General features: G+C 31.8%; 3 protein-coding genes across 5 annotated transcripts; 2 read left to right on the top strand and 1 right to left on the bottom strand.

Annotated features, from left to right (window-relative positions):
* Positions 1-2,430: 2,430 nt before the first annotated feature.
* On the bottom strand, positions 2,431-7,388 carry LOC108326456 (aspartic proteinase-like). Of its 3 annotated transcripts, none has more exons than XM_052874087.1 (14): positions 7,236-7,388; positions 5,742-6,111; positions 5,597-5,657; positions 5,368-5,462; positions 5,156-5,268; positions 4,878-5,046; positions 4,761-4,800; positions 4,462-4,526; positions 4,271-4,384; positions 4,090-4,154; positions 3,521-3,674; positions 3,301-3,420; positions 2,968-3,056; positions 2,431-2,811 (listed from the first exon to the last, which is right to left on the bottom strand). In XM_052874087.1, exons 2-14 carry the CDS (start codon positions 6,096-6,098, stop codon positions 2,727-2,729), a joined length of 1,527 nt encoding a protein of 508 aa, XP_052730047.1. In that variant the 5' UTR covers positions 6,099-6,111; positions 7,236-7,388; the 3' UTR covers positions 2,431-2,726. The 3 variants fall into 3 exon arrangements, with proteins under 3 accessions (XP_052730047.1, XP_052730048.1, XP_052730049.1); XM_052874088.1 differs by having other exon boundaries at positions 7,138-7,288; XM_052874089.1 differs by lacking the exon at positions 7,236-7,388 and adding an exon at positions 6,984-7,149.
* A 1,587-nt stretch (positions 7,389-8,975) lies between these two features.
* On the top strand, positions 8,976-12,520 carry LOC108325330 (uncharacterized). The gene is made up of 3 exons (XM_017558388.2): positions 8,976-9,110; positions 10,359-10,518; positions 12,139-12,520. The coding sequence occupies exons 2-3, from the start codon at positions 10,371-10,373 to the stop codon at positions 12,279-12,281; spliced, it is 291 nt and encodes a 96-aa protein (XP_017413877.1). The 5' UTR covers positions 8,976-9,110; positions 10,359-10,370; the 3' UTR covers positions 12,282-12,520.
* A 3,368-nt stretch (positions 12,521-15,888) lies between these two features.
* Positions 15,889-17,747, top strand: LOC108324939 (probable L-cysteine desulfhydrase, chloroplastic). The gene has a single exon (XM_017557893.2). The coding sequence runs from the start codon at positions 16,314-16,316 to the stop codon at positions 17,637-17,639; it is 1,326 nt and encodes a 441-aa protein (XP_017413382.1). The 5' UTR covers positions 15,889-16,313; the 3' UTR covers positions 17,640-17,747.
* The last annotated feature ends 3,431 nt before the right edge of the window (positions 17,748-21,178 follow it).

Here is a 21,178-nt window from a genome sequence, read left to right as displayed (position 1 = left end):
AAGGGTATTTTTGTCTACTAAAACCCGGTACACATTGCTAAAATGTACCAACTGAAAAACAGGCGTACGCGTGTTAGCAAACCCATATATATATATATATATATATATATATATATATATATATATATATATATATATATATATATATATAGTAATTCCTCGTCAAAATCGAAAGATGTTTAGAAAATACTTACATAAACAAATTGTCATCCTTACAAAAAAAGTCTCTGTTTAAAAGTGACCCTCGAATATTTGATTAATATAATCTGTATGAATATAGACACTGAAATCTACAAAAAATTAACTAAATGCCTTAATTACATGGTTATCCATTATTCATTCTTTTAATTACTGTATACATATTCGGATTAGAGATAATGGTAATGGAGATAAACCTCAATTAAATCTAAATGGATAACTCTCAATAATTACTTTTTATAAGACAAACCTTCAAAGTTACATATTTAGTATAAAAATAATTTAAAATGATAGTAGGAATTATGAATACTGGTGAGCACATGAGGGATTATTAAAAAAATGTACTCACAGATATCTACTCTATGAAGAATTAAAATGGAAAATTTTTCTACATGTTTTTAAGCAAGTCATAGATAAACATCACACTACGACCAGTGCTCACTACCAATTAATATACATTTATTTTAAATTTTTTTTTCTAAATATAGACATATCTATTGTATGATTTTATTTGAATGTATGCTTTAAAGAGGCTGATTTATAAATAATTTTAATAAGTTTATCTTTTAATAAAAATTTATACACTTACTTTTTTTATAAATTATACATGGACTCGGAATAAAAAAAGAAAAAACAGTTTTTAGAAAAATGAATATCTAACTGGTAAAGAGATGGTTACGGATAAATATCTCATATAGGCTAATTATTTAGGTTGATACGATGTAATCTTAAACAATAGGAAATATGTTCGTAAAGAAGATTTCACTAAAGATGTGTTAATATTTAATTCGTTAAATTTAAAGTATGTCTTGAAATTTAATTGATTGTACTATATTTTATTTGATGGAATGAAAGGTAGTTTGAGTAAAAAGTTTGTCTGGAGATCTAATTAATTTTATTCAATAATAAATCTTAGTAGGTTATTTATATCAAAATTATATGTTTGTACTGAAGAACGGAAGTCCTATTTTTCATTGTTATTTGATATTATGTAAAAAATATATTATAATTTATTCTAAAAATTTGTACATGTTCAGTAGCAGTAAATTACAAAACTTGAAAATATATAATATTTTAAAGGCTTAATATTAAAAAAAAAGATCTAAGAAGCCTAATTATGTTTGTATTTCTCTAATTCAAATTATTTAAGATTTTGGTCTTTGGGTTTTTTTTTTAATTAATTAAGTATATCTATTTTTCAAATGAATAAAAATTTATCTTCTAATGCTTTTTCTTATACTTAAAATCCTCAAATTACATTTATATCCATATATTTTAGGGATTTTTTAGGAATTTGAGATGTACAGCAATTTTAAAACTTAAAGTAAGAAGTTTAGTTGCCACCTAATGAAATTTGACCTATTTTATAAGACAACTTCATTTGGATGACATTTGATTTATGATTAATGAGTTTTAGATAGAAGACAATTTAATCAATTTAAAATATTAAAAGATTTTGAGTAGAAGGAGAAATTGATGGTTTAAGTGGAAAAGTAAATTGCTCCATTTTAAAAGAAAAAATAAAATAAATCTTTCAACTCGATAAACTTGATGAACTAAAACTAAGCACATTACAAAGTAGAGGAAATTGAAGTGCAATTAAGCCTATTATCTACTATGTTCATTCAAAATGTCACTTGAAATATTCTATATTGACAATCCAACCCAACTTAACTAGGCTGCAATTAATTGGTATGTAAAAGTAATATTGCCTTGCCTAGTTCTTGAATTAGTACCAAAAGCAATCTCAAATGATTCATAAAACCATCTTATTTATTCTTCTTAATATCAAAAAGTTAAGTGGTAACATTAGTTTCAAGTATTATTTTAGTTGTTACAGATTCAGCTTAGTTTCAAATGATTTAATCGTTCTAATTAATGTTACTAAACATTATAATGTTTTTCATATCAAAGATATTTATTTAACTAGTTGAAAGTGAACATGTCAATCCTAAATAGCAAATGGAATCGCCTCAAATGCTTCCTTTTGTTCACTGTAGACATTAGCCCAAGATCCTTTGCTCGGAACTCAATTTAAGAGCCAGCATTTAATGAAACAATGTATGTAACAAAAAAGATAATAGTAGACAAGTTCTATGAATGTATAGACACCAGTCACGGTTAGCTTTTTAGGAATCAGATGCTTAAACATCATATTCAATGCACGGCAAATACGGAGCATATAATTTTGGGCAAAGTTAACAATCCATTATTGGACATTTGAGAGGGAAATGAAAAAACATTCTTGTTTTTGTATTCATGTTGCTCGTTTGGCTACAGAATCCATTGCTATCTTCATTGCACATAACATAAGGGTACAATATATAATCTACTGTTCAACATGGTGTTTAATGAAAATGATCCCTTCAAGTACAAGCACACAATACTTGAAAGGGCGTAGTTTCACTAGTGTGTACATTCATGAAATCTATAACGTGAACCTGTGCCATATTAGTTACTGAGGATTATTTACAACACAAACAAGTTCATTAAAAGATGTCCTGAAACATAATATCCTACATGTCTTGTTATGCAGCTTTGGCGAAACCAACTCGGAGATTGCCATAGTCAAAGACAGTGTGATACACCCTCATGAAAACATCCCCAAGAATCCTTCAGGTAAATAGTCACAGCAATATCAGAAAAAAAGTAATATCAAAGGCAAAGCTTAGAACAATAGTAGTGAATCATTACATGCATATTTGTTCTGTGCTATGCAAGTGTATGTATAAATAATTTAAATTGATTAACATTAGAAGGGTGACATACCAAAGAGGACCCCGTGGAGGAGGAATGTCAAAAGCAATAAACCCACTAAGGCAAACTTCTGCAATGCCTTCTCCAGTTTTCAGAATATACTGAAATTACACAGTATTTTCAGAACCAGAATAAAATAAATACATAAGCTCTAAGAGTTAGCCTTGGGATGTAGATAGATATATAATGCCACAATTCGTAGTTCAATATTTCCACTAAAAAGTAAAAAATATTCACTACTTCCTAAGGCTAATGTTGTTTTGAGGCTATGATTAGATTTATGGAGTGTAATCATCTGCTAAAACTGCATTGTAATTTAATTTATCACAATTTTGTAAAGCCAACCTGCTCAGGAGTGAGGGTGAAAGGTTTGTCTCCAACAGTAAATGTGATGTTTGGTAATCCAGAAATGCCATTACAGTTAACTACTGACTCTCCATTTGGACTTGGCAAGCTCTCGCACAGCTGCCAATGATCAAGGGAAAGACATCACACGACATATATGTAGCGATATAAAGGTAACCAACATCAAAGGTTTCTGAAAATGATGGTTCAAAAGGCCTACCTGATTTACATAGTTGAAAACTGTGTCCTTTGTCTTCTGTTGTTTTAGTTGATTCTGAATCCAAATCACAAGCATCTGACAGGGAGCACACAGAGCAGTATCTTTAGCTGACAACTCTCTCTGTTCCTTTTCAGTCACCATCTCAATTCCATTACTGCACAGTATCAGGATTCAAAGAAAATTTAGGAGTCTGTTTCAGCCAAAATCTAATAGAATTGTAAGAATAGAACTTAAACTCTCAGTTGAAAAAAGAAGAAATACATAAACAAGTAATTGTAACCAATGAAAAAAATTTGGAGCCTGTTTTAGCCTAAATCTGATGTAATTAAAAAGTATGAATAGAACCAAACTCCTCCCAGTGGCAAAAGAAGAAATTTATAAACCAGCAGTTGTAATCAAGGGTATCAAGCCCTGAGAAATTGGTTGCTAAGCTCACAGTCAGAATATTAACCATCCCTCCAACATCTTCAAAACATTATTTAATTTAAGTGAACTGAATCAAATATGTTGAAAGGGCATACAAAACACGGATATATAAAATTGCCTATTGCAGATTTAAACAAACTGACCTCTCTGATTGACCTTTTTGGGCAAAACATAAACCAACCTGTGAGCACACATCACCAGGTCGTACCTGCAAATCAAGACCGAACACACTTAGGTCTGAGGAGTGAAAACTAGTGAAGGGAAAGAGCAAAGACAGCAAATCAAGGTGAAAGGAAAACTTCAAGGTTAGGCAAGAGAACTTACCCCTGATATCAAGAGATCCCATAACATTTCTCCATATTCAGAAACAACTTCCTTACATTCTACGCTTAGAACTCCTTCGGCTCCAATTGCATGATTGATTTCAGTTACAACAGCCTGAAATTAACAGCGTCATAAAATTTATAAACAGAAAGTTACAAATATCAAGTCTTCAAAGAAACGGAAGGACTCACAGTTGGACCAGCAAGCAAAGATGTTCCTGAATCCACAATAGCAGCACAGCCACCCTCACAGACACCTGAAAATAGCATTGATATACAGGATTAGATACATTTCATAATCAAAGATTATGGCTACAAAAAAAAGATACACTGAGTACTCATATCACAAGTCTTTAAAATACACTGCAGTACATTTGAGTACTCAATGTACCTTTCGACCACACAATCACTCACTACTTATTCGCAAATAACTCCCCAAAAGATAAAAGAAACTATCTATATAGCATTGAAGATGAATGAAACGTAGTCACCTGTTGAGAGACCACCGATTAAAAAATCTCCCATTTCAATCTGAAAAGGAAAATATTCTTGTGAGCCCTTCAAAAATAAAGCATACATTCCTGATCAAACTAAATTGTTTTGCTCACCTGCCAGTAGCCTTTTGTAGTGACTGGGACATAAGTGTGATTTCCCTTGAAGTGTTTTGGATCAACACCTCCAAAAACTAGTTCTCCACCCTCTTTTGAATTTGGATCGCCATTGAGCCAAAAAGAGAACACCTGCTCACTTACAAGATTTTGCTGCACTATATTGTACCTGCAATTTATAATGGATCAGTAAATGAAAAGATGTAGGCATACCAATTGGCCTTTGGACATGGATAACAGCTGCAAATGAACTAACAAAAGTACATGATGAAACATACCATACTGGCACAGCACTTTCAACTGAGATCTCCTGAAACCCAAGCCCAAGTAATCCATCAAACTTCGCTAATAGAAAGGAAAGACTTCCTTCTCGAGTTGCCTCAATGAAATCCTACAGTTAAAAATAATAATATAATGGTAAAATCTATAATGTATTGCAGCAAAACTGCACATTCTAGATGTGGGAGCTAATCTATAAAGAGGCATTCACCTGTTTCTTGACAACAATATCACCAACTTTAACATTATCTGAACTGAAAAAACCAGATATTGATCCAGATCCATAGGTTATTTTACATGATGTTCCTGGTTGACAAGTAAAAAGGTGAATTGAAACATGTTAAATAGCATCCGCATAGAATGCACTATCGTTTAATGTTGTGGTTACGTGATTGCATCTACCACTATGATGATTCTGCATAATAAGAAACTGGCATTACCATTTTTTATATACGTTTTGGACTTCTTTGGCTTGTACCATTTATGAGTGTAGCAGGCAAGCTGTAAGAGAACATTAATCAACAAGACTCAATGATAGTACATATTGGCAAAAGATTGAATGCACAGAAGTTAAGTTGAACTCACAGAAAAATAGCACTTTGATGATGGAACCCATAGGTTGGAACTACCAGTATCAAATATGACATTAAATTTCTGCGGAGGTGTGCCAATTCCAATCTCTCCATAATATTGTGCATCCAAATAATTCTTCAAAGGTACTATGCCCTCATCGGTTGGTTTGCCAACATACTGATCATATGCACCCAACACAGGTCTGCCTAATCTTAGTTTTCCTCGTAGCATTCTAGCTGTTCTGATACTATCAAGATCTACATCTCTCTTCTTCAAACCAATTCTCATAAGTCCACACGAGAAAAAAGGAAGAAGTGAGCATGTCAAAGCCCACAAACAAAAGGTTAACAACAAATACGTGTTTCCCATCTTCAAGGAGAATCTGCCATACAGGGTAATGTAACGTTAAGATATATAGTAACATGAACTAGCTTATGCATGAACTAATTTGTAATAGCTCTTTCAAGTAGTTTCTCTACCTTTTCCACTTTAACTTCTACATAAACGAATTTTAGGATAAGTCAAATTCATTTTTTCTTCCCTAAAGAGCTTATGAAGAAGGTCGTCCAAGGATACCCATGTTTGAAATTCTTTTTTCAAAACAACACTAGTAAACTAAAAAAAAAACGTAAGAAAAAATTATATAAACTTTTTCCATACGCTAAAATGAAAATAAAATAGCTCACATGTTATCTTCCCTAGAAGTTTATTTAACGTATGCTGAGCTAATTTTAACCATTAAAAAAAATGCTTATCTTGTTTTTCTTTCTTCTCTTTTTCTACCGGATCTTGTAGAAAAAGTTATCTTAACAAAACCGTCGGCAAAAGTAAAATCTCATCAACAAGATTTATAATAAACGGTATTAATGGAATTATTACAATGAATCCCAAACCTCGTAAGTGGAACTTTAAGAAGCCAACACTTGTCTTCTTCATCTTATCTCATTCTAATGATTCTTCTCAGTTGATTTATCTATTTCTACAATCGTTTTACCCATACATGAAAAGAAAACTTTTATTTTTCTGGTAACAATAACAGACAGTTCCCAAATCCAGTAGCGGAATATTCGAACAGATGCATAAAAAAGAAAAGGAAAGGATAAATAGAAGTGAGATGAAACATGTTTATACAATAGCATGAAGACAGATCAAAACCATTGGAAAACTGAGGATAAGATATCACAGAAAAAAGTCAACTCAACATAGGATCATGATACCATAAACAAAGGAAAAAATCGTTATTCAAAATCAAACCTGTAATCATAGAAAAACTAGGACAACTAAAATCTGGTGGAAATTAGAAGAAACCAAGCGGTTTGAACTCACTGGGATGATTATATGATTTGAAGTTTTAACTTTTTTTACGGGGGTACATGTGATTAAAGCTAAGATATTAGAAAAATGAAACCTTTTTAGCTACTGGAGATGCTTGTGCAGCAACTATCGTGGTACTTTACTACGGTTCAAAGCAGAGTAGAGAGAAGAGTTGATGAAAGAGCACGTTACCTACACTGAGAGGAAGGTCTCTAGGAGGAGAAGATTGGAATCTTTTGGGTGGCAATTATATATTTAGAAACAATATATTTAAGTTAATTAGTTAATTGCTAAAAAATCATATCTATAATGACATCAACCAGGTCATGCTTTATCCTATTATCTGAATATTTATGTAATTATTTAGTGGAGCTTGGCTTTTTTCTTACACTCTCCAACAAAAACCTTCTCTTCCCATGCTCCACCAAAGTATTTTATTATATTAGGTGGAGCACGTTATCCTTACGTTTCTATTTATTTATTTATTTATTGGAATTGAATATAGGTATGCATGGGTAAAAGAGATTTCGCATAACTTACACATTATTTTAATTGATGGACTCATATCATAGTTCACTATTCACAAAAATATAGGAAAAGAAATATAACAATGTTCTGTTAATTAAGATTTATGAAACAAATTTAAACTGATAAATTAAATACTAATGTGATTAGAGATTGGCAAAATAAATTGTATGGTTAAATATATTTAACTAAAATTTAGTTTGTGAACTAAAAATTAATTCAAATTGATAAATTTTTTTCTTTTATCAAATTGTATTGAATTGTATGAAATTACACTAAACTGTAATATAAATTGAATTGAACTTTTACTTGTCTTTAAACTACACTAATTTTGAATTGAAATCACTATTTTTAACTGAATTACAATAATTTTAAATTAAATTGCAATATTTTTTAATTAAAAAACTACAAAATTATTATTAACTCATTTTATTTATAATATCGCTTTTTTTATAAACAACAAAAATAGAAAGTTGAAATGAGTTAAATCAAACTAAAAATTGAGACAAAAGTCGACTAAAATATCAAAACATATCGGAATCAAAACTCAATTAAATTTGGAAATCAAAATTTAATCGAGTCAATCACAACCTAAAATCAACTAAATTAGGCCACAAAAGTTACCAACAAAATTCAATTAAGTGAGTCTCGATCAAAATTCGACCGAGTCAATCCTAATAAAAAATCAGACAAATCGGTTCATCGAAACTCACTTGATTTATTCTTGATCAAAAATTCAAATTAATTTGATTTTCTGTTCTAAAGAAAATTTGAAACTGTTCTAAGGGTTTATCGAAAATTTGATACGATTTATAAACCAACATATAGTTTATCGAATGTGTTTATTTTATTTTAATTTTTTTTTTATATTTCACATTTAATTCATAAACATCGACCTCTTTATGTTTGAATGAAAAATAAACGGTGGATTTTTTTAATTCTGTCTCGTTCAAATAAAAAAGTTGGGAGGAAAAAAATAAAGATAACAGAACAAATAATCTTTCAAATATAAAGTTGTTAACAGCATGTAAAATCGTATATGAACGTTCGACTTGGTTTACATTCAAGTTATGTAACTACTGTTGTTTTTATGTTTTCCTTTATTCTGAAGATCAAAATAAAAGGCATGTTTGGAAAGCTTTTTTTATTGGGACTTTAAAGAAAAATAAAAACAATTTTTTCAATGAGTTAAGATTACTTTATATACACATTAAAAAGTAAAAATTTATATAACTCACTGAAGAACTTTTACAAATTAATTTGAATGTATGTATGTAAAAATATAATGTGTATATATCTGGTGCATGTGTGCGTGAACTAGAACATGGTTTTTCATGCTTTATTTTAGAGTTAGAAAACACTTCAAAAAACAAGTATTTAATGGGCTATCTCTTAACTAATCCCGGCCCATTTCAGTCCGGCCCATTTCAGTCCGGCCCAGTCGCTCTTCAAGGCATAATTCGCATAGAGGCGCCTTCTTCCTTGCAGTGATTAGGCAGCAAAGTGACCTTCTCTCTGGCTTCGGTGGCTTTGTATTTTGAGGTAATTTTCTTTATCAGTTTGAACTGAAGCTTTAATTCAACTTCACCTTCGTCAATACCATAATACAACATGTTCTTCTAATCCTGTTTCTGCTGAAATTTTGGAATCTGGTTTTGTCCTTGGTTTGATTAGTGTATAACCTTGCATTTTGGGTGTTTGATAAAATGACCTCAAGGGACAGGTTCACACCACTTTGGTTGAGACATAGTATATTGGTAGCTTCTACTCTTGGTTAAAGAATAATTAGTGTAGAATACTGGGAATCTCAATAATATAGAGGCTTCTCATATTGTTCTATTATTGAGAAGTCTTGGCACTTTTCGTTTTTCTACTTCGTTTGGATAAAGGGTCTATAAAAGCATAATCGGTATGCAATTTAGTCTTTTGGGGGAATAACGTCCAATTCGACAAATTCTTCTATGACGCCTATAGGAGACATAAAAAATAAAAGGTTAATTAATTGAGCTTCTTCTGTGATAACTGGTTTAGCTTATAAAAGAAACTAATTCGTTTTGCATTTTTCTTTTCTTCTATAATTTTTTATGAAAGAAAAAATATTCAAACGGGACATCAATTATAATTCTTATTATGAGACAATACCTCCGGGGTAGTCTGAAATGGGACTTTTGAATTTGACTCTTTAAAGAACACTATAAAGCTGTTTCACAGGGAACATGAGAAAAATTTCTCTTTTATAAATTCTATTGGATAACGTTTGTAACTAACTGGCCTCACCCTGCAAATGCTGCACTATATGATCTGCTACAGCTAAAGCTTCTGTTGCTGCATTATATTTGTGTAATGAAGCTACTATTTGTTAATTTTTATGGTTGAAGTGCATAACATTGTATAGCAAACTTGTCTCATATATAGGGTGGCTATTTTTTAGTTTATTACTAAATTAAAAGTTATTACAGGCGAAGTTTTAATAAAATAAAACTAGTTTTCACATCCTTTAATATCAGTGGCATCAACTTTATAGTTTTCTGTGCTTACAACGAATATTTGTTTTATTCTATTTGATTTTCATTTTACATCAGCCACCTTTAAGTTTAATATTGACATTTTTCATGTGCCTTCTAACTTTAAGAGTGAATTCTGCTTGCATTGCAATCACAAGCACACTAATTTTGTGCTATGCTTACTGTTATATTGAAGTTGGAGGTATTCTATTGGACATCTTTCTTATCACAATTGTCCAGTATATTGAGCATTAACTCTTCACCACCCGGGGTTGTCTTTCTGTAGGTAACTAACACAATGTCGCTGAGGCGTTTCTTAGGCTTTTCTGATGGTGAGGTTATGAGGTCTGATGCAAAACCTTGTTCTCGGCTAATGAGGCACACGGCTGGAATCTATAGTGTTGGTGGCGCATTAGGATTTTGGATCCTTTGTCGACTGCATTATGGTTTGTTCTACCCTGTAATCTTGCTTCCTTCTTGTTCTGGCAGAACTTTGCAAATGAATTGCTCATAATGTTGTTTTCCTGTGGATGATGATTAAAGTAAACACGGCATTTCTGGAGCATTTTTCTGAACAGTTTAAATTTTTTGTTGAATCACTAAATCAACTAATTGAAACTAGAGGAAAAAGGTTGGGGTAAAAGCTTATGTTTCTGAATAGCTAAACTGTACAAAGAATAAATTACTGCTTACCTCGTGGCCTTGAGCCAGCTAGGTTTAGGGCTTTTAATAAAAACTTATTTTTTGGTCCTCCCCTGTATTGGTCTTCCATGCTCTGCAATGGTGGGGTAGCACGTGCAAAACTTCAATAGTCTAATCAGCTATGATGCATGAATACAACGTGTATCTAATATTTTGAAAATAATAGAATACCATACGTGATATATGCATATTGAAAAGTGTATAAAAATTCTTAAAAATATAATAAATATATGATTGTTATTGTGTGAATCTAAATTAAAATCATATTTATTAAACATTGTCAAAATAAAAAAATTATAAATTATTCTCATCATAAAAATATTACAACTTTATAGATTAGATAATTCATTGATAAGTATCAGTAGAGTATCTTAAAGTATTGGATATAGATACATGTCTGACATTGATAAGTATTAATAGAGTATCCTAAAGTATTGGATATAGATACATGTCGGACACAAATATATGATCCAAATTAAAGTATTGGTACATCATAGCTAGTCAATAAAGGTACCGTACCTTGAGCCAGCTAGGTTTAGGGTTTTTAATAATCTTCTGAAGTTTATATCTTTTAGTCACCATTATGTACAAGTGATTTGGGCCATGCCCTTGCCAGAACATATACAGATACAAGAAGAAGCCCAATATGTAAGAGTGGAGTTAAATCTAACGATATGATCCTAATTGCAAAATGTACAGTAAACCTCCTGAAGATAGACTATCTGCATAAATACGAATCAAACCTGATATAAATAGGAATCTAAGGCAAAGCAACTAAATCAAATATGTACCATTGGTCTGTTTAAAATACAACCTAAAAGTACTTTTGGGAGCTTCTCTACTGAATGTAGGGCTTTTTTCCGGTAAAGAAACCCTTAAAAAGTCCTTTAGCACTGTATCCAACTGTACCTGTGAACACAATTGTGAGCCAACGTGACTATAGAAGCTTTCTACTCCGGTCTTTAGGATTATGAAGCCTAATTATAACTGTTATTTCACTGCAACAGAGCCGAGTAAGTAGTCATTGTTCTCTGCTTCCGCCTAATTTCCGGCGGTTATAGACTCCTTGATATAAGCAACTCCTTCAACTTGTGAAACATTCATTTTCTTCATTCAGTGTAACAGAGTGCCAAACTAATAAGAAGGGTAGATTGACTATCACTCAGCATGCCTCTAATTTAAAACAAACCCTTTTTACGTGTTTCTTATATGATGTGGCGTCACCTTTGAAATAATTTCGAGGCTTTAAATAGTATTTACATCTCCCCTTTCTTTCCCTCGAAATCTTGTCTCGGTTGAATGTCAAAATTTGTGACATTGTAATTCATCCTTCTAGACTCTCTCAATCTTTCTTGGTCATGCAGGTCCTCGAATTACAAATCCTAGGAGCCTTCGTTGGGCAGCATGTGGAGCTGTAACTGTAAGCTCAAGCACGGCTTTACTGGTTCGTTTATTTAGTCCTGAATGTGAGCCCCAAAATATAGCTGCTTACGACAATAAAAAGTAACACTGATATTGTCTGCCCTTTCCTTTTTCACTGTTAGTTAATATAAGAAATGGAAAATTATGAGTTTTTGAGAACCTTTTCTCCCCAGGAAATGGACCAACATATTGAAATCACATCACTCTTGTAACATTATAATATACTTGATTAGCTAGGTTGCAAATATCTTGCATATGTGAGTTTTATGGTATGGTTTTGTGGCATCACATTGGGAAAATTAGGCTAATTATTCTCACTATCAATTCCTATTAGAAAGGGTAGAATACTTCAATTCTCTAATTTCTCCGCTGAAAAATTTTGGAATGAAATTTGTCAGTGTATAAAATAAATTTCCAAGAGTCCGGTCCGGAATAAATGGAAGGTGACATAGATATTGGGCAAAATATCTTTGATAACGATGGCTATTTGCTAATGGTGGATTCAGGTTTCGGGATGAGTTTGTGCCGATTTTTCTTAGTAGGGGACTGGTTAGGGCTGAATGAAGTCAGCCATCTATGCAAACCAACTTTTTCTCAAGGACCTCACAATACGTTTACGGAGTACATTATTAAAGATTTTCGGTCTAATTACCTTTTCAGTTACATTATTACTTTCTTTTATTTGATCTAACTATTAATATAATGTTGAATTAAGTCTCATTTTTTAAAAACATAATAATGTAACTAATCTCTATCCAATTAATAATAAAATCGTTAACAAACAAATATAAACTGTATTGTTTATGTCTAATACAACTTATAATTTAGACATAGTGTCAATTTATAAAATTAATGATATTATATGGTAACAGGATTTAAATATGGTTTATTTAAGTTTTGAATTTCATAAATTTGAGAATTTTTAATTGAATGTTTATTAAATTTTTGTGGTTATTGAGTTTTTAAAAAATTTAAAAACTTAATTGAGTTTCTGTCATTCAATATTTGTCACATTGTATAATTAATAGAAAAATCTAATGATAAAGATTCAATTAAAAAAGTTTAAAATTTTAAAAACTCATAAACCAAAAAAAAAAACTTGGGACTTAATTAAACCATTAAATTTACTGAAAAAGTTGATTGTAATGTAACTTTTTTATGGAAATAAGTGTAAATTTTGTATGTTTCAAGAATAAAACTAATTTTGTGATATAAGTTGGAAATGAAAGACATGAATGAAATAAATGTAATTTTGGAAATTAGAGTTATAAGGTATAATGTATTAGTACTTCAATTTATATCACATATTTATATTCAATATATATTAATATTCCATATTATATGACATTTTATCGGTATTAAGTATTTGGTATTAAGTATCTAATATAATATTTGTATAATGATAATAATCTTTTATCTTTTATGTTAAAAGTGTGTAATGAGTGTGATTTTAACATGAATTTGCACAGGCTGGTATGGTATGTAATTAAAAGCATCGGTTTTATGTAATCCTCAAGCTGGTATGGTCACACTTGTGATCTTACCAAGTATTGTGGTAACAAATGTGTTGCATATTCCCAAAAAAATATATAATTTTTAGGAATTTAAATTTAAGATCGCTTTATCAAAATTGAAGGACAATCATAGGGTATTGGCGATTTCAAAATTACAGAAACAAGATTTGACTTCCAATACTTCAACGTCATAAAACTGATTTAATTTTTTACTTTCAACAGTACAATGATATCATATGGTTATTTTTTCACTACTTTCATATGAGTGCTACTAGAAATTATAGGAATGCTTAAAGAAAAAGAACTTTTGAATGTAATAGTTTGAATACTAAATAAAAATTCAGTTAAGATAAAACTCTTTGGTACTCAAATTAATAAAAAAATAATAATCATAACATAAAATAGATATTTCTCTCTCAAATTAATAAATAATAATAACATAAAATAAAATAACTATAAGTATAACATAAGTATTTCTCTATTTGATAATGATATTGTTACGTAGACTTTTAGTTTTCAAATAATAAGATACATAGTAATATGTTAAAAAACTAAAAAAATTCATTATTTTGATACAATAATAGTCAATTTACAGATATTATAATAAATCTTTGGAGAAAAGTGTATAAAAGAATTCGAATTAATAACTGATTAATGGAACTAAATATATTGTTAAAATCTTACATCATCCTAATGAATTCTTTGGTCACGATTCTTTACTGGTTATTTTTACTGTTCTTCTGTGATTTGAAAATATATTAATAAATACTGATTTTAATGTTTTAAAACAAATTAAAAATGATTTTAATATATTATCATCAATGTGGTTTTAATGTTCTGTAAAAAATAATTCCAAAAAAAAATCTGGACTCATTAGATATTTGAAAACATTTCACATATATATTACTAAATTATAATATTTATTATTTGGTATGGAATATAATTATAAACAACACTCCAAATAATCACAAACAAAATATAATAACTATTTATTTCTGATAACTTTTAGCATCTATCTTTAAATCTTCATCTTTAATTGTAATTGCATGAAAGATGAACTATACTGTTAACACGAAGAAAATAATTTTTCCATGAACAAGAATATAATGAGCCCCTGAATTATGCATATCACATTAACATAACAAGAAGATAGGACAAAGGTCCACTGAAGGACAGAAAAGACAAAACTTAGTTCGAATACTTCAAGTAACATGTCGAAGTTTTAGCATCAAGTTATTGACCCAAGCAGTGCAAGTTAAACAAAGTGAAGCAACAAAGCTAATTAATAACAAAGTCAAGTGGCAAAACATATTACAAAAATATTATTTTTTTTAAAAGAAAAATAAGCCTGCATCGAAGTGTATTTGTTTCATATTACCCTACAAAATAAAAATGAATATCATCAAGTGGAAATGGAATCGGCAAGCATATAAAATCCTAAATAATATGGCGTCGTTGGTTTCCATATGCCATGATAAAAACATATAATTGTTCAACCTTTGGCTATTCATTTTTAAAAAATTTAATGTATATTTTTTTCTTATCTTATAATACATATTCTTCAATTGGAAAATTGTTTTTTGCTTTGCTTTACACATTTAAATTTCTTCAATCAGATGAAATACTTGTAAAAAGAAATTAAACAAACTATTCAACAACTTGAAATCTATGGGTTTATGCAATATTTACCTGATGATACGCAAACTTGAAACATTGTATTATCCAAAAGAAAAAGTCGTTAACAATTATATGAATATAATTCCTATTGTAGTATGGTATCTTCAAAGGCTTTTGATTATAATTTTCAATAACAAGTGGAGGGTTATAATATGAAGAGCTTTGAAATTGTCCCAATATTGAGATGTGTACAAGAAATTGGTATTTTACATGATACTTCATTGCCCCCTCCCCACAAATATTTAGATTGAAAACAAAATCAACCAAACTTTTACACAACGGAAATCCATGGTTGTATACCTTTTATGGATTCACTTCATCATCATCGCCAGTAAAATTTTGGCAAATGACAACAAACATTAATTCTGTGTTGGGATCAGAAGCAGGAAACAGAGTAGTAAACATACCCCTTTATTTAGTAAAAAAGTGTAAGAAAAAGTCCCTTTGCTTTGTTTGCGAACACATTGAATGGAACTAACTTTGGTTTCAAACTCATTGAATCAAGCACACTCATTCATCCTTTACTTTGAAAAAGCATTTCAAGTAATGAATACTAATAAGCAAGCATAACAGGGTCACTCAGTGGTCAAATCCTATAGTTGTGTGCTAGTGGGGTGTGCAATAGGAAACCAAATTCCAAGCATAAAAAGGAAAAGATGGGAAACGGATTGCAATGATACCAGCACTTCCTGGAGCATTACATTGCATTGCATTATATGAATAAGAAAACAGCAGCATCCATAAAAAGGGTACCTTTATGCTGGTTGGCTGGTTTTGTTCCTCCCTCATTTTATATTCCAAATTTCCGATGTCACTATATGGATTGCTTAGTAGACTCTAATGCGAATGAAAGATAATATCACCACACTTTGTCTTCATTCTCTTTCCCCTTCTTCCCTAGATCCACTCTCCTCTCACAGTCTCCAATGGCTTCCACCGAACACCAAAACGGCGACGCAGTTTCCCATCCCCACAAGAAGTTAAAGCCCACCAATTTCATCACCGACGCCGAGATCCAATCTGAATTCTCCCACCACGACCCCGCCGTGGCGCGCCTCAACAACGGCGCCTTCGGCTGCTGCCCGGCCTCCGTCCTCGCCGTGCAGCGCGACTGGCAGCTCAAGAACCTCCGCCAGCCGGACCAATTCTACTTCAACCACCTCAAGAGCGGCCTCCTCCGCTCCCGCACCATCATCAAGGACCTGGTCAACGCCCACCACGTGGACGAGATCTCCCTCGTCGACAACGCCTCCACCGCCACCGCCATCGTCCTCCAGCAGGCCGCCTGGGCCTTCCACGAGGGAACCTTCCAGAAGGGCGACGTCGTCCTCATGCTGCACTACGCCTACGGAGCCGTCAAGAAAGCCATCGAGGCCTACGTGGTACGTGCCGGCGGCTCCGTCGTCGTGGTCCCCCTCCGCTTCCCGGTAACCTCCAACGACGAAATCGTCCGCGAGTTTCGCAAGGCCATCGAGAAAGGAAAGTCCAGAGGTAACAGAATCCGCTTGGCGGTTATCGACCACGTGACTTCCATGCCCAGCGTGGTCATTCCGGTTAAGGAGTTAGTTACGCTCTGCAGGGAGGAGGGGGTGGAGCAGGTTTTCGTTGACGCGGCGCACGCGATTGGGTGCACGCGCGTGGATATGCAAGAGATTGGCGCGGATTTCTACACCAGCAATTTGCATAAGTGGTTCTTCTGCCCCCCTTCCGTGGCGTTCCTCTACGCACGTGCGTCGCCGAAGTCACGTGACCTGCACCACCCCGTTGTGTCTCACGAGTACGGGAATGGGTTAGCGGTGGAGAGTTCTTGGACCGGGAACCGGGACTACAGTGCGCAGTTGGTGGTTCCTGCGGTTATTGATTTCGTGAAGAGGTTCGAAGGAGGAATCGAAGGGATGAGAAAAAGGAACCATGATGTTGTGGTTGAGATGGGGAAGATGTTGGTGGAGGCTTGGGGAACCCATCTCGGGTCTCCTCCTGACATGAGTGCTAGCATGGTGATGGTAGGTTTGCCTCCATGTTTGGGGATTATGAGTGATTCTCACGCTCTCAAACTTAGGACTCGTTTGAGAGATGAGTTTGGGGTTGAAGTTCCCATTTATTTCGCTGGAGGAGAAGAAGACGCCACTGTTACTGCTTATGCTCGAATTTCTCGTCAGGTTTACAACAAACTTGAGGACTATGTTAAGTTTAAGGATGCAATTAATCAACTTGTCACCGATGGCTTCACCTGTGCTCTTCTTTCCGATTGAACTTTTTCTCATCCTCTCTTAGCTTTAATTAACTCACAAATAGTAACAGATACATCAGTTTTCTACACCGAATAATAATATCTGCAAATATTGAGTTTGCTTATCTGCTTATTTTGCCCCTCTGCAACAACTCTTTTCTGCAATGTTAATAAACTCTCTTAGCAGATTCCCATTGTTTTCCATGTATAATTGGAAATTTGCAAAATTTAAGGACCAGTTTCCATTCTATCTCAGTTTGTGTGGATTTATCATTTTGAATTCTTTGTTTTCATCATTTACCCTGTTTTGACCTCAAGATCTTATTTTCTGCCTATAGTTGCTGTCTTCTCTCAGGTTTAGAATAAAGGATACTCTTTGGTGACCTTGTTCAAAACTGAAAGTTGCATGTTTACATGGAAACCATGTTCCTTTTTTTTCATATACATACATACACACACACACACATATATATATATATATATATATATATATATATATATATATATATATATATTACTTTCATACAACAGAAGCTTCATTTGTTAATACAGTATGGTTTTTACACAACGAAACACCTTAAATTCTGTAGGCGCAACATCCCATTAGTATTTGTAATTATTATGTCATCATTATATTTTTAAAACATCACATCATGTACATCTTCAATTATATTGAGGTCGCATTAACCATTAATGATTGTCCAATGTTAAGAATTAATTCATGAACTAGAATTCGCTATATTATTAATGTTAGAAATTATTCAACGTGTTAACATGTTACAAGGAATTGGAATGCAGGATGAAAGATTACACAACTAATTTTGTTTTTTTGTATTTGATTTTATTATTATAATATGTATTTGCCACTAAAAACAAGTGTCATGGGTCAAGTTTAACATAATGTTATAGTATTTGATGCATTTTCACATGATATTTTATTTTCAATTAAATGGAGAATGAAGTGAGGTGAATCTTTTAATTCTTAGTCCGCATAGGTAATATAATTCATTGTTGGCTAACTCACCAAGACTTGCATTGACGCCATTTGTCTTGTTGTGATAAGGTCTCAAACTTTGTTAAAAGAGAATGAAGAAACACTGATCACATCACGCTTGTACTAATCTTATGGGTGCAATCACGCTTGAATTTACCAACCTTTACCTACAATGTAATCTATAAATGTATATATTTACATTTGGGAGGGATGTAATTAAAATCTCTTAAAACAATCTATAACATAATTTTATTAATTAACATGTGCATACATCAATATTTTAGTGGTAAAATTGGATGTATTTTTTTTTTCGTCTTTTTATACTATTGTAGTAAACCATTATATTTTTGTCAATGAATTTTTAATGAAATTGTATTGTATGTATTTATCAATACATATTAACTACAATAATACAAAAATGTGACTGATTATTCTAGAAATAACTAATTGGTTAGAATTAAAATAAGTTAAACATCTCATTAACATAAACTGACCAATATTTAGGTTTAAAGGAAATTGGACAATAATTACACTAATTCTAATCAAAAGTTTATAGAAAAAACTATAAATATAGATAAAATATATGGTTGTTGGGACTTTTTATTATGCATTTATTATAATATTAATTGTTTTAATAGATTGAATCTGAGCTAACTTTAGCATTAGAGCACCTTTAGCAGATATCCTCTATTAGTTGTTGAACAAATTACCCTAACATGGAGAGTACTGCATTGGAGTGTACAACCAAAAATTGTTTTAAGTAAATGTTTTGCCTTACACCCGAAACATTTTGTGCTAATTGTGGGGTCGAGCAGAAACTGCTTAAGCCTACATGGTAACCACTAGGAACATGATAAGTAATGTTGTGCCAAAGGAAGTTTTGGACGAAAATGGATCCAAGGGAGATTATGTAGAGGATGCAAAGACATGGATGAGATGCACAAAAAGTATGAGGAAGAGATAAATGCGTTGCAAACTGAGAACGCAATCATTCAATAGAAGATGGGTGGTAAAGATCTCATGTCATCCACCCAACCCTTCAGGGACCAACAAAACAGTTCCGGGATGAGCCAAACCAAATTATTCAAATGAGTAACTTCGGGGCAAGTAAAGACCATAACTCATCTATAACGATAGTTGATACAACCGATCTACTCCCATTCATTGTAGGGATCACAAAGACTCCTTTACTCGACAATTAGAGAATGTCTGTATTTGACAAGTATGATGAGTCTATTAACCGAACAAATATATTAGAATTTTTATGAATCATATGACGTTGTATATGATGAGTGATGTCATATGATGCAGTGTTTTCCACCACTTTGAAGGGAAAAGTTTTGGCTTGGTTTCTCTTTCACAATTATCTAACCAATATTTTGAGCTTAGTTTGCCACTAGCCAATCCATTATCTAACATTAATTACCTTGATCAATGTTAAGCAAGAGAAAAACAAATTTCTTTGGACCTTTGTAAAACGACTTGGGAAAGTATCATTCTAAATCAGGAACCTTAATCAGTGCTATGTTCGGAATTGTTCACTATAATTTATGCATAAAATTTGTTGAGAATCTGAACCAGCTTTTATACATGTATAAATTAATAATAATAATACAATTAATAATAAAATATTAATAATAATATTTTTCATATAAAACTATAAAATTTACAATCCACAAGATCAAAAATTGAAGAAAAGATGATTGTGAATGAAACTCGCTGTAGAGCTGAGTTACTATATGTTGAGCCACCTAATAAGCCGAATAATGAGGATAATTTAATTCAGAACACTAAATAAATGAGTTTGAAATAACAAATTTAAAGAATTGATATATTTTCATTATGGAAATTTTATATACTATAAAGGAACCACATGTTATAAGCAACGCATATAACTGATATGCTGAGCAGAACAATTTAATATGGAAGATGGTAATCATGCAGACACTCCAACAGAGCTAAATCTGAGATTAGTGAAAAGGATGACCAAGTTGTGGTTCAATAGTGTGGACTCAACACTACAAAAAGCAAGTGATTGATCTATTAAGATACGGGTAAAAAGTTTTTACATCAATAAAAAGATATACTAAAATTACATGTTAACCTTAATTTATCAATTAGAAATATAATTAAATCATAATATATATATATATATATATATATATATATATATATATATATATAACTCATTTCACCATGTCAATTTTATAAATTACTTAAATGGTTTTAAATATGAAAAAATTATTCTAAATATGATATTCTAATACTATTTCAAATGGTAGTTAATTATTCCGATATGTTCTGTTTGTATACCGACTATTTTTTTCAGTATTGTGCACAGAATTTATCAATATACAAACTGAGTTATTGGACCTAACATTTCTTCAATTCAGGAGTCTCAACCCTTATAATTTGTAATTAAACCAATTGAATAAAATAAAGTTGCATTTGCAAATATCTTATTTTAATTTAATTCTAACTCTAGTTTACTTAATCAATAGATTAAATAGAATATCATGAATTCAAATTTACATACACTTAACGTTAAGTTGACATGTTAAGTTGAC

This window comes from Vigna angularis, chromosome 3, assembly GCF_016808095.1.
Source record: "Vigna angularis cultivar LongXiaoDou No.4 chromosome 3, ASM1680809v1, whole genome shotgun sequence".
In the NCBI taxonomy this organism is placed as follows: Eukaryota; Viridiplantae; Streptophyta; class Magnoliopsida; order Fabales; family Fabaceae; genus Vigna; species Vigna angularis.
Note: the sequence above shows the minus strand (reverse complement) of the source record. Positions and strands in the feature narration are given on the sequence as shown.